At 53.8% G+C, this 12,851-nt stretch overlaps 5 protein-coding genes across 5 annotated transcripts; 3 read left to right on the top strand and 2 right to left on the bottom strand.

Annotated features, from left to right (window-relative positions):
* Nucleotides 1–61: 61 nt before the first annotated feature.
* Nucleotides 62–1,044, top strand: NUU61_010135 (F1F0 ATP synthase subunit 5; the record flags this gene model as incomplete). Its single annotated transcript, XM_056660660.1, has 4 exons — nucleotides 62–226; nucleotides 399–713; nucleotides 777–866; nucleotides 931–1,044. The coding sequence occupies 4 exons, from the start codon at nucleotides 62–64 to the stop codon at nucleotides 1,042–1,044; spliced, it is 684 nt and encodes a 227-aa protein (XP_056507158.1).
* A 1,635-nt stretch (nucleotides 1,045–2,679) lies between these two features.
* NUU61_010134 (cysteine-rich secreted protein) lies at nucleotides 2,680–3,774 on the top strand (the record flags this gene model as incomplete). Its single annotated transcript, XM_056660659.1, has 2 exons — nucleotides 2,680–3,175; nucleotides 3,242–3,774. 2 exons carry the CDS (start codon nucleotides 2,680–2,682, stop codon nucleotides 3,772–3,774), a joined length of 1,029 nt encoding a protein of 342 aa, XP_056507157.1.
* A 609-nt stretch (nucleotides 3,775–4,383) lies between these two features.
* On the bottom strand, nucleotides 4,384–7,944 carry NUU61_010133 (uncharacterized protein; the record flags this gene model as incomplete). The annotated part of the gene is made up of 9 exons (XM_056660658.1): nucleotides 4,384–4,771; nucleotides 4,833–5,618; nucleotides 5,669–5,768; nucleotides 5,827–7,273; nucleotides 7,341–7,440; nucleotides 7,500–7,617; nucleotides 7,670–7,692; nucleotides 7,741–7,756; nucleotides 7,821–7,944. The coding sequence occupies 9 exons, from the start codon at nucleotides 7,942–7,944 to the stop codon at nucleotides 4,384–4,386; spliced, it is 3,102 nt and encodes a 1,033-aa protein (XP_056507156.1).
* A 569-nt stretch (nucleotides 7,945–8,513) lies between these two features.
* NUU61_010132 (uncharacterized protein) lies at nucleotides 8,514–9,034 on the bottom strand (the record flags this gene model as incomplete). Its single annotated transcript, XM_056660657.1, has 4 exons — nucleotides 8,514–8,563; nucleotides 8,617–8,771; nucleotides 8,837–8,926; nucleotides 8,988–9,034. 4 exons carry the CDS (start codon nucleotides 9,032–9,034, stop codon nucleotides 8,514–8,516), a joined length of 342 nt encoding a protein of 113 aa, XP_056507155.1.
* A 1,385-nt stretch (nucleotides 9,035–10,419) lies between these two features.
* On the top strand, nucleotides 10,420–12,768 carry NUU61_010131 (uncharacterized protein; the record flags this gene model as incomplete). The annotated part of the gene is made up of 1 exon (XM_056660656.1): nucleotides 10,420–12,768. One exon carries the CDS (start codon nucleotides 10,420–10,422, stop codon nucleotides 12,766–12,768), a length of 2,349 nt encoding a protein of 782 aa, XP_056507154.1.
* Between the last annotated feature and the right edge of the window lie 83 nt (nucleotides 12,769–12,851).

Genomic DNA, 12,851 nt, shown 5'->3' with positions numbered 1-12,851 from the left:
CCCATCCAACTCCGCCAGTCTCCCCCCTCTCCTTGAGGCTCTCCTCACACCTAATCTCACAATGATGTCCGCTCGTGTCGCCCGCTCCGGCCTGCGTGCCGCCCAGCAGTTCTCCGTTCCTCGCACGGCCGCCGTCAATGGCCTCAGGACCTATGCCACCCCGACCCAGGAAGTCCGCCCCCCGGTCGCCCTGTTCGGTGTTGATGGCACCTACGCCACTGCCCTGGTACGCAATTCAATCGCGCATGGCTCGCAGCCCTGCGGTGCCTTTCTGATCGAACCCGTCTTTCCCCGACCCCTCTCGCTCCATGGTTTGGGACAGCATGTTCCGCATGAAACAATCGCGAAACTTCATTACAACCCAAGTACACACAGCTTCTAACTTGACTCTGAAATAGTACACCGCCTCCACCAAGTCCGCTGCCCTCGACCAGACCGCCAGGTCCATCGCTACCCTCGGCGAGACCATCAAGGCCGACAAGAAGCTGACCGCCATCCTCGGTGCCCCGACCCTGACCAACGCCGACAAGCAGTCGATCGTCCAGGAGCTACAGAAGGTTGCCGGTGGCGACAAGGCCGACGTCCTGAAGAACTTCCTCACCACTCTGGCTGAGAACAACCGCCTCGGCACCCTCGCCGGTGTCTGCGAGAAGTTCGCGACCCTGATGGGTGCTCACCGTGGCGAGATCGACTTGAACATCACCAGCGCCCAGGTGCGATTCCTCTTTGGTTCTTGATGGGTTGGTGGTAATATCAACTAATGAGGGATACTGTAGGAGCTGGACAGCAAGACCATCTCTCGTCTCGAGAAGGCTGTCTCCAAGTCCGAGTACAGCCAGGGCAAGAAGCTCAAGGTTGTCACCAAGGTGCGTTGCTTCTCCGGTATTATTCTGTCTGTGTCATGAACTATAGTTGCTGATTGTGTACTAGGTCAACCCCGACCTGGTTGGTGGCCTCGTCGTCGAGATTGGCGACCGCACCATTGACCTCAGCGTGTCCTCCAAGATCGCCAAGATGAACAAGGCTCTTACCGATGCTTTGTAAATGTACAATAGCCTCCAGAGTTTGTGGGAATGGCGAGGTATAGCATATCGTCCCGGGTGAACGATAGCGTCCCGATGAAAGAGAAAAACAGGGGTTCAGAGTCCCATTTGTCTTTCATTCTCCTTTGTTTTCATTACATGTGAATTGCACAATATACATTTGACTTTTTCTTTTCTTTTGTAGATGATCAGCTATTTTTTATTTCATTTTATGATCTCCACGGGTGATATGTACATCTGGCCTCGTCAGCCATTCTGCACGGCTGCAGTAGTGCAAGATGGGGCCAGTACTTCTGTGATACCCTATTTGGGAAACTCGCAGGGACTCATACTCTATGGATAGTTGAATGGCTATCGAACTCTGAGGTCATGAGCGACATAGCCGAGCTCACGCCGTGCATGGGTCCAATCCACTAAAATCCACTAAACGAGATAGTCGAATCCACCAGGAAAGGATGTACACCACAGATACATCCCAGCCAGCTAATGGGTGTTGACACATACATCTTGATAGGCGGAGTGCAGTGAAATCCACCTCCCTATGCATATATCCACCCGCGTAGGAGGCAACAGCTCCGCATAGGATTAACGTAGGGTGCAGTAAATTATTGCCGTGCAACTAGTTTGCGATAGGAGATTCGCACCGAGATTGGAGGATGCAGGGTCGATCACGGTTCGTGAATCGCCTGCGGGCCTGTGTTATCTGTGGAGGATCGTGTGGGGAAACAAAAGAAAAGAACAGTGAGCAGATACAATCCCTGTTCGTGGGTTGCCGAGTCCCCGCATGAGGCATTTGTTGACTGCGTCCCAGCTCAGCCACAGACTGGGCCGTCACGCCGTCTAATGCGTGTCTTGCAGCCCTAGTTCATCGATCGTCCCAGGCACCCTAGCCGAGTCACCTTGTAGATCTGGTTTCAATGTATTACTAGTGGATAGCAAATAGTAAATAGTAAATATCTAGTATATAATATCGACACAGAATTATGTGTACCCCATGGAGCTGGTATACCTAAGGGGGTATATACACTATACTCTGGATAGCTAGACACATAACTAGTAGATGCCGAGTCCAATAGGTCACCAACTTGAAATTGAAATTGAAATTTTGCAAAGCTACCAAGGTATTGATGAGTGTATGTATCTTACAATCTCCGATCTCCTTTCCCGGGGTGATTCATGGGCCTGCTAGTTCAAGCAGGTTGTCGAACCTGGCGTCCTCGCGTCCAAGCTTGCAGGGATGGGCCATATCGTTGGGTCGAATCACTCTGCCGAGAGTTCATGATGATCATGTCTATCAAGTACTCTCCCGCCCAGACAAACAATCTCACTGGGTCTTGCTGCAGCGCCGGTTCACGCAGTTGACATCACACTCACGACGATCCAGCTCCAACAACCTCAGCTGAGCTGCAATCAGCGCTCAATGCAACCAACCCCTCGAAGAGACGGGAACTCTTCCAGCCGAGCCACGCAAGACAGGCAAGAAAGGGTCATCCTCATGACAGGGCAAAAGTACAGAGAAGCGAATATAAAAGGGTCGAGGAGAACCGCTGTTCAGGATCAGAATCAAGCAACCTCGAAGAACTAGAACGAAGAACAAGCCAAATCTAAGGGCATCCACCAAAAACCAACAGCAACAATGAAGACTCTCGGTTTCGGCCTCGCCGCCTTTCTTCTGCACCCACTCCTCATCTCCGCCAAAACCTACACCAAAAACGTCCCCGTCAAGGAGATCCAAGGCAAATGGAGCGTCGACGGCAACACCATCACCTGGGTAGAAGATGGGTTCAAGACATCGGTGGACTGCGACAACCAGGCTGGTCACAAGAAGCTGAGCATGAGCAGCAACAAGAAGTTCGCCGGCTGCTGTCTGGAGGGCCAGAATCTGCTGGGCAGCCCGGAGACGGCGTTCGACTGCTGCGCCGAGGGCCACGATCTGACCGGCAGCGCCGAGGCTGGGTACCGGTGCTGTCCGTCGGGCGAGGTCTTTGACGGCGAGACGTGTAAGCGCAAGGAGCCGACGTGCCAGAATGGTAAGGTGCTAGTCAATGGCGAGTGTGTTTGTCCGGCAGGCTCGAAGGAGACGGACGATGGGAAGTGCAAGAAGCAGAAGTGCTCGTCTGGGCTGGAGACTGGTGAGTATTATACTTTGCCCACAGAGCTCTAAATATGACCAAATTGCTGACGTATCCTTTGTATAGGCAAATGCTACACCTTCACCGGCGAAAACGGCGAACGCCTCGGCTTTGGCGGCAGCTGGTTCATCGCCGCGCCAGAGAGCATGTCCCTGAAGTCCGGCCGATTCCAGCTGTGCAAAGACGAAGAGTGCAAGGCCGGGTTGCCCATCAACCCAAGCGACCTGACCTACATCCGCGACATCCACGGCAACCCGGGCACAGGCGCGTACCCGAACCGGTGGCTGAACAACGCGATGAACGGCAACCACATCGGCAAGACGGACAACTTCGCGCAGGCCGGCAAGTTCTCCATCACCAAGTGGCCGTGTGGCAAGTATTGTCTCGGTGGCTTTGATTATGGCCTGGGACCTGCGTGTCCGTCGGCGACCCCTGCGATCACTTTCTTCCAGAATGATCCCCAGGCTTGCGTGCCGTTTGACTTTACCGAGGTGCCGTGTGATGTTAAGGCCGAGGAGAATAACTGTATCTGGAAGAATAGTGACGACCAGTGCTGTGGTGGTAAGGTCGACTGTCCTTCTCTCAAGGCCACTTCTTAAGCTGGGTGTCTTGAGTTGTTGAGGGATTTTTCCCAGTGATATCAGTCAGTGTTGATGTTTGACTGAGACTGAGACTGAGATTAAATGTGGGTGCTGGTGCGGGTCTTTTCCTGCTAAGATCAATCGTGGGCCTTTGAGGTGGTGATGGTGATGATGGAATACGGCTTGCTGATTATTTTGCTTTCTTGTTTGGTGGTCTTCCTCGCCCGTCACTCGTTTTGCTGTTGGAAAAGAAAATTAAAAGGAATATAAGATATTTAGCAAATGTCTTTCGAATGCAAGCTGTTATGGACGAAGAACTAGCAACACAGTATAGCAGTAGGTACTCAAGTCACCACTAAAACAGCATACCAATCTTAATTCAGCTAGAGTGCTGGCTTGGATAAAGGGGGGGAATAAGCTCAGATTAAACAGAGGCGAAGATATCCAGCGAATATAAATTGTTCTACCTATATATCACGAGTATTATCTAGTAGCAACGAGCTACACCAAATCGAGATAAGACACAAAAGGAAAAGGGAGTCAATTAGATGTGCGTAACCCCTGTAAACAAAAAGAAATCAAATCCAAAATGGTCTAAATGGCATGCCAAAACAAACCAAAAATCCATTAAGCATAGCCATTCTCTCTCTCCGCCTTGGTCTCCAACTCATCCTCGTAAGCTGCAATCGAGGCAGAGCTACGGACTCGCTGCAGCTGATTTTCAACATAGTGATTCAGATGCTCTTCTTCCGCAGGATCCACCGGGATGCCGGCCACGCTGCTGCGACGGCTAGCCGCGCCGCTCATGGCGGGTTCTTCGTCATCAAGGACGGTCGAGGCAGCGGGCATCGCCTCAAAGTCACTTCGGGCGCCGATGGACCGGTTGGTGGATGAGCGGCGGAGAGCCGGACGGCCGTGGCCTCGGGGCCGGCCGCTACGCGAGAAGATATCGTCAAAGTAGTGCGAAGCGGCCGCGGCAGGGGAGCGGGGGGTTTGAGGGAGGCGGCAGGTGATCCTAATAGAGAAGATTAGTGACAATGATAAGAAGAATTCATGGAGTAAATGACTGAGCTCACCCCGTGTCATGGATCACCTTGGCGATCAATCCGGTCCACCCACACTGATGGGACGTGCCGAGGCCGCGGCCGGTATCACCGTCGAAGAACTCGTGGAACCACATGTAGTCCTTCCAATGCTCGTCAAAGTCGAGCAAGTCCGAATTGGCATTGACAGCACGGCGACCCTCGTCGTTTCGAGCAAACAGGTGTTGCATGCGGTGCTGGAGCTCCTCTGCGACATGACCGAGATGCATGTAGTCGCCCGAGCCCGTGGGGCATTCGACTTGGAACGAGTCGCCATAGAACATATAGAACCGGAGCAGCGACTCGACCAGCAGAAAGTTGACGCAGAGCCAGATCGGCCCACGCCAGTTGCTGTTGCCGCCAAAAAGAGCGCTGTCCGAGTCACCGGGTACGTAGCCAACCTTGAAGGTCTGGCCGTTGACGTCCATGGAATACGGATGCTCTTGGTGGTATTTCGACATGGACCGGATCCCGTGCTCGGACAAGAACTCAGTCTCGTCGAGCATGCGCTTGAGGATTTTTTCCAGCCGTTCTTTGCTCACGAGCGCCAGGAGGAGTCGGTCATCCTTGCCTCGCACTTTCATGCTGGCGATGTTGCGTTCCACTACATCTTGTTTGTTCTCGATGAACCAGTCGAGTCGACGCTTGAATGAAGGGAACTTGTTGATAAGCTCCGGCTCGAGAGTGAGCACTCCGTACAGCGGGATTAGGCCCACCAGTGACCTGACAGGGAGTTGTTGGGTCCACGGACCACCATAGGAAATGGCATCGTAATAAAAGCTAGGCTGTGTTAGCTGTTGCGCGGAGCCAAAGTTTGCTTCTGGACTCACTGGTCTTCTTCGTTCCAGAGAGATTTGATATTATCCTCCCCGGAGCGGTAGGTCATTGCATCGCTGATTAGAATGAAATGTTCAAAGAATTTGGAAGCGACTGCGAGGATATTAGCACATGTCTCCCAAGTTCTCGCTTGCCCATTTCCTGAACTTACTGTCTTCATAGGTCCGCCGATGCTTGGCCAGCTCCAAGGCAATGTTCAGCATACACAGACAGTAGAAGGCCATCCAACCCGTGCTATCGGCCTGCTCGAGAATGCCGCCAGTAGGCAGTGGCTCTGAGCGATTAAAGAGTCCAATATTATCCAAACCCAAAAACCCGCCCTCAAAGACGTTTTTGCCCTCCGAATCCTTGCGGTTCACCCACCAGGTAAAGTTCAGCAACAGTTTCTGGAAAACACGTTCGAGGAAATCCAAATCCTGTCGGCCGTACATCTTACGCTCAATCTTGAACGTCCGGAACACGGCCCATGCGTGTACGGGCGGGTTGACATCCCCAAAGTTCCATTCGTAGGCCGGCAACTGGCCGTTGGGATGCATATACCATTCACGAGTCAGCAGATCCAGCTGCTTCTTAGCGAAGTCAGGATCAATCATGGCCAGCGGGATGCAATGAAACGCGGTATCCCATGCCGCAAAGAACGGGTACTCCCACGAGTCGGGCATTGATAGGATGTCGTCGATATAGAGATGGCGCCACTGCTGATTGCGCACTCCCTTTCGTCCCGGGGGAGGGGGAATCTCCGCTGGGTCACCGTTGCTCCATTGGTCCCAGACGAAGTGATAGAACTGCTTGGTCCACATCATGCCCGAAAAGGCCTGACGCTGGATGTTTCGCAGGTCATCACTCATGGGAAGGGGGTTGATGCGATAGTAGAAGTCATCTGCCTCTGCACGCCGCTGCTCAATCACATCGTCTAATTCTTCTTCGTCCACAAATTCCCCCCTTTTCCGGGAGAACCGGAAGCGCACAACGGCACACTCGCCTGGAGGAACTCCCTCGCCGTCGTCAAAAGCGTACCACGCGGCAAACTTGGTGCCTTCATTAGCAGGGTTTACGGCACCCTTTTCCTCCTCGACGATGTGACGGTGAAACGCATCTTTGACGTAGGGATCGGTGTTGTCTGTATTCCACAGCTTTTGGTTGTTGCTCTCGTTCTCAGTGAAGAGCATCGTAGGTTTGATATCTTCATCGCTCGACCCGACGGGAGGCGAAGGCGCGAAGCCCACATATCGCTCGCCCAGCTTGACATGGTTCGATTTCACGGTCATGGGCCCATCCTTTTTGATGGAAGGTCTCGCCTTCTGTTTCTCATAGCCCCACGACCAGGTATTCCGGAACCATACATGGGGGACGATGTGCAGAGGAGCCGGCTCGGGGCCACGGTTGTACGCAATGACCCGGAAAAGCAGCTCCTCCTCATCATCGCCCTCCTTTGCAGTCTCAATGAAAATGTCCCAGTATCTGTTTTCCTCGAAGATACCGGTGTCGAGAATCTGATATTCGCGCTCCAGGCGCGATCGACGGGCATTCTCATCCACCAGGTCTTCGTACGGGAACTTCTTCTGGGGGTATTTGTAGAGGAACTTCATGTAGGAGTGCTGCACCAAACCAATGTCAGAGCTCAGAATCGCCCACAGCCTCGATCCATGGCAATTATGCACTTACCGTCGGGGTGTTGTCCAGATGATAATGGACCTCCTTGACACTCTCGCCATGATTACCTTGCGGGTTAGACAGTCCAAAGAGACGTTCTTTTAGGAAGTCGCTGGTCCCATGCCATCAGCCAATGTCTCTCGTCTCACTGGAGGGAATCTCCCCACATACTCTTTCTCGTTCCAAAACGCGAATGCGATATTCTGCAGCCCATGGGTATCCGAAACGCCGGCGATTCCATCCTCGCCCCAGCGGAATGTCCGCGACCGAGCATGATCGTGAGAGAAGTCTCCCCATATCCATTAGCTACATTCCGGGCAATGCCGTCGATCGGTACTTACAGCTCCAAGCATCTCCATTCTCACTGTCGCAGGTTAGCTGGGCAACACGCCGAATTGAGAGGAGAACTCACGAGTAATCCTCGCGCACTATAAAGCGAATGAGATCACCATTAACCCGTCGCCATCGAGATCTCCACGGAAGCAAACCCACCAGTGGCCCATTGTCTCTCGGCTACGTACGGGCCCCATTTCTTCCAGTAACGAGTGCGATCCCGGTCATCCCTCAGTCGTTTCTCTTCCTCGGTGAGGTACTCGTGCTTGTCAATCAACACCATGATTGACAGAGAGTTGAAAGAAAAAAAAATAAGGGAGAAGGGTGGGAAAGAGAAGAGCAAGGAATCAAGGCAGGATTGAGGGGTACTCCGCAGTGACAGCTCCACAGCTTCACGGACCCGGTGGATTATCCGCGTCGATTGAGAGCCGGTGATTGGCGCTACACAGACAGCTTAACAACTCAGCGATCGGCGGTTGCCATCTTCTTCTCTTCGGGCGTCGAAGAACATGGCAGACAGGGCAGACAGGACATGCAGACATGCAGATCACAGATTCCATTGTCAACCTCGAGTTACGCCGACTCCCGATCCCCTCAGATCGGGGTCCAGATACATACAAAGGGGTTTCTTGAAAAGAGAAAAAAAGAAAAAGATCAATAAATGCAACAAAAACAGAATCACCCCCCAAAAAATAAACACGCCGACTGAACTGGGTGATCGGAGCATTCATGAATCTCGACAATATTCGTCTGACTGTCTGCTCCGGTCTGCAACACATCCAGTCCGGCCCATTCCGAATATGAAACCAAAAATCGCTTTCACAAAGTGTGAATCACAGAGAAATGGGCCAGTTACGGCTCATTTCCCTTCTGCTGGTTGTCGGCGGATTCTCCCTGGGGCGCTGGGGCGAAATGTCAGATTCGCTGCAAGCTCAACGAAGCGAGCCACACTCACCGGCTGATCGGCTTGCTTGCCCCCGTTCGCCTTGGAATGATGGGTTGGCTCCGATAGAGACCGACTGCCGGTTCTTCTTAAGACGCGACTCGGTCTCACGGATGCGCTCCTGCAGAGCTTCCAGCTCGCGACTCTGGATCATCATCTGCTGCTTCCTGTCGAATGTCGGGTCAGCGCTGCGACCGGACGAAGAGCTGGGCATATGTGACCCATCACCTACTTTTGATCGATGCTCAACGACAGGTTGTTGACATCCGAATCTAACATGAAGGCGCTATCCAGCGCCGTGGAGAAGGCCTGCGCCATGGTCCTGCCATGTCTCGGTCAATGTTTACAGCTCCCAACAGCACACTCGGAGGGAATAGACGAACGACTGAGGTCGGCCACTGGGCTTCCATTCCTGATCGGTATCGGACATCGTGACGAAGATTATCTGGCCGGGGTTCGACCCTGCGATCACAGCTCGGTTTCGAAGCAAAAAAGCGGGCTCACGGTCGAGGGGTATGTGCGACCTGGGGCCAAGCGGGGCACGAAGCCAGAATTAAAAGATTATTATAAGGTGAGATCGTCGAGACCAGGACCAGCCAAGAATCGGTCAACGGGGACCAGAGATCAGCCCTCGATCGGGGGAGTTCGCGCTTGGAGGAGTCAGTGCATCCATCCATTTTGCCGTATAGTTATCCGAGGCCAAAAGGGGAGAAAATACCAGGAAAATAACAAATCACAAAGATAGAGAGAAGGATCGCGAGAAGAGACCAGCACCGAAGCTGCGTGGATGCGAGAAAAGGGTGGGAAAGGGAACTTTGGAGACCTGCCAGAAAGTCGGAGAGGGGAGAAAAAAGAAGGAGAAGTGCGAAATGAAGCAGGAGAGATGATCATTGCTAGCCCACCGACTATGTTACTAGTCGCCGTGACCCGTGGAGGGAGCCATATCCACCGCAAGGAGCCCCAGCGTTACCAGTGTAATACATCAAGGGGGGGTCCTGCGTCATTTCTGCCGTGGAAGTGGTGACCAGGGGGGATCAAAGAGGAGATTTGGATCTCTCAGGGGTGGCAAGGCCATTCCGGTCGGACTGGCTATGTCCTTCGAAGCTGTCATTCCTCGGTGGCGCTTTTGGCGGATCTCAACCGCCAACCCAAAAAACCAGGCCAAAAAGCCCCTGAAGCGCGTGGGGTTCCGATTAGGGGTGTTGTTTATTATTCTTGACTCCTGTGGGTAGGGGGCTCTGGGAGTAGAAACTGACGGGGATATATACTTAAATGTCATTTGAAAAGGACATGCTTCATAGACACCGACAGGACCACAGATCATCGTGCGTCATTCTCCCCCGGGATTCCATCGCAAGTCTATACAAATTGCATCTGCCCGGCAACCGGATCACGTGACTGTAACATACGATACGCACCTCTCTTCATCGTGTGTCCTTTCCATCGCAATTCCATCCATCCCCATCGAACGGCGCTTTTTTTCATCCTACTCCTTCGAGACTCTGTCAAGGGGCCATACTTCCTCTGATTCCCAGTGGTGGTCCCGGTGTTCTCTTTTTTTTAGCGCCCTTTTTCCTTTCTTTTCTACTCCCCTTCAATTTCCTTTTACGCCAATGGACTAAAGGGCTATGCGTACAGGGTCCTTGATCTGTCGCGTTCGCATTTCTTAACTGACCGAGCAGCGGCCTAATCCACCACAGGCCCTAACGGCTTGCCTTCTATCCCATTTCGAGCCCTCTCCGCATCTCTCCGACCACCGTGGCCCCGATCCCCAAACTCTTCTCCCCCAGTGGCCGACCGGGCGGGCAGTGGGGGATGCCTCCTCTGTCGAAATACACTCCGTTTGAGTCCCTCCTCTTCTTCCAATCTTTAGCGACGTCCGATGTACGCCCCGCCAGCTTTGCATCCATTTCCAAGCTCCTGTCCAGCAACCCATTCGTACGCGAAAATGTCGCGTTCGATGCCGACCGCCTCAGTCCGGAGGCCTTGGAGGACCTCTATGCGACGTTGATGCGCGATGGATTCGATCGCGATACGGCCGTTGGTTCGAACGGGCGATCGACGGAGTCTTCGGGTGCTAGCAATCCCAAGAAGCGCAAGATCTCCAACCCGCGACCGGGGGGCCTTGTGGACGGAGTCACCCACGCGACCTTGGTCCCAGAATTGGTGTCGCACCTTTACGCCAAATACCGAGAACTAGTCACCAAAGAGATCAGAGAGGATGAGCGGAGGTACACGGAAATTCGCGAGGAGATCGAGCGTTTGCAAAGGGAAGAGGGCAAATCTCCTGGACGTCGCGCGACCGAGGCTGGTGCGGCCCAAACCGCGAAAGCAGAACATGCTGAACTGATGGAGGTCGATGTAAAGGAGGAAACGCCGCGCTCAGATCAGCCAGAGGTCAGCAAGCCTCTCGAGGAAACAGTCCCATTAGCACAGGAGGAACAGGCACCCACGGAGCAGCCGCATCCCAAGCCAGCTCAGCCTAAAGAACAACCGCCGGCTCAACCACAAACACCAGGCTTGCCTCCCGAAACAAGAAAAGCGCCTGGGCAACCTCATGTACCATCTGTCAACGGCCAAGTTTCGCAGCCACCACTCTCCCCTCAAGCTCACCAAGCGGCTACGGCAGCACCGGCAGCTCATCCATCACAGATTGCGCCGCGTGCCAATGTCCCTGTGCCTTCGCCGGGCACGTCTGTCCCTCAACCGAGCTTCCAGCAGTGGCAGCTAGACCCGTCCCCTCATTCTCCATATCCCAATATTTCCTCCAACGCCGCTACTCCACAGGCGGGTCAAGCGACTGTCAAACGGCCTTTACCACCTCTCTCTACTCAGCAACCACAAGCACCCTTACCATCTACGATCCCCGGCACACCCGGTTCGATTCCTCCGGCAGCCCAAACCCCTGTTCCAATCGGCCGTCCACACATTTCCCAAACTCCTAGTGCCACTCTACCCTCTTTCCCCGAATCCCGCAGCTCGCGACCGCGGCTATCGATCGATACGCCAGGCTCCTCGACCCCATGGAGGCGAACTCCCCGTCTGAGTATTCCGCAGTCTCCAACGTCCCCAGAACGTCCACGCCCAGAAGATGTCAGTCCGATAAGCGAGAGGGCCCCGTCTCCAACTGATACAATCCATACGTCACCTCCCGATACTAGGCGTCGCAATCACCGAGCCCGATCACCAGAATCAAAGAAGACCCGGCGCAGCGCGGCGGCCACGGACACAGATCACCAAGCTACGCCAAATACTAAGACCGAGAAAGCATCCACCAGTCGCCGAAAGCGTACCGTAAGCTCCGCCTCGTCGCAGAGTCGCGGACAATCTGTGGCTTCCCGCGACGAATCATCGATGCCTCCCGAAGATACCGAACGCGAACCACGGACTGGACGTCGGAAAGGCGCAGCAACCACCGATGAGCAGGCTAAGGCACGATCTAAACGCAAGCGAGCCATTAGCGAATCGATCGAGCAAGAAACCTTCCTTGCAGAGCCCTCCAAGGTCGACACATCGCAATACGTCATGTGTATGCGTAACTTCCACCGGACTGCGGCAATGATCATGAACGATGTGGCTACACATAAGCTCGCATCGATTTTTGCTAAGCCGATCGCCGAACGAGATGCCCCGGGCTACCACGACCTTATCTACCGACCACAAGATCTCAAAACCATTAAATCCGCCATCACCCAGGGCAGCAAAGCGGTTGCTGCTGCGACAGAAGCCGTCAGCACTCCAGCCGGCGACGGCGAGTCTCCCGCCCCTGCCGCAGGGACACCGTCCAAGAGCGCCGTGCTCATGCTCCAGAAGACCGAGGACATCATTCCACCTAAGGGAATTGTGAACTCGGCGCAACTGGAAAAAGAGCTGATCCGCATGTTCGCCAATGCCATCATGTTCAACCCCATTCCACAACGTGGGTTTGGCCCTGCCTTCCCAATGACCAGCGATCACGACTCGCGGGAGAGCACACAAGCGCCCGATGAGGGTGGCATCATCCAAGATTCTCTGGAGATGTTCAACGACGTCGAGCAGGGTGTCACCCGTTGGCGAGCCGCGGAACGCAACCCAGACGAGCTGGCCAACAAGAGTGTCTTGACTCTTCGACGCGGCAGCGCCAGTGACTTCAACACCGATAGTGCGGATGATGCCAAGGGGTAATTGCTCCGAATGTTGTATTTCAGAATATTGTGTTTGATTAGGAATGTTTGGATCTGAACTGAGATTTTCTGCTGGCCTTCTAT

The sequence above is a fragment of the Penicillium alfredii genome (genome assembly GCF_028826965.1).
Source record: "Penicillium alfredii strain IBT 34128 chromosome Unknown utg000012l_segment0_segment0, whole genome shotgun sequence".
NCBI classification, from domain to species: domain Eukaryota; kingdom Fungi; phylum Ascomycota; class Eurotiomycetes; order Eurotiales; family Aspergillaceae; genus Penicillium; species Penicillium alfredii.
This window is presented reverse-complemented; position numbering and strand designations above follow the sequence as displayed.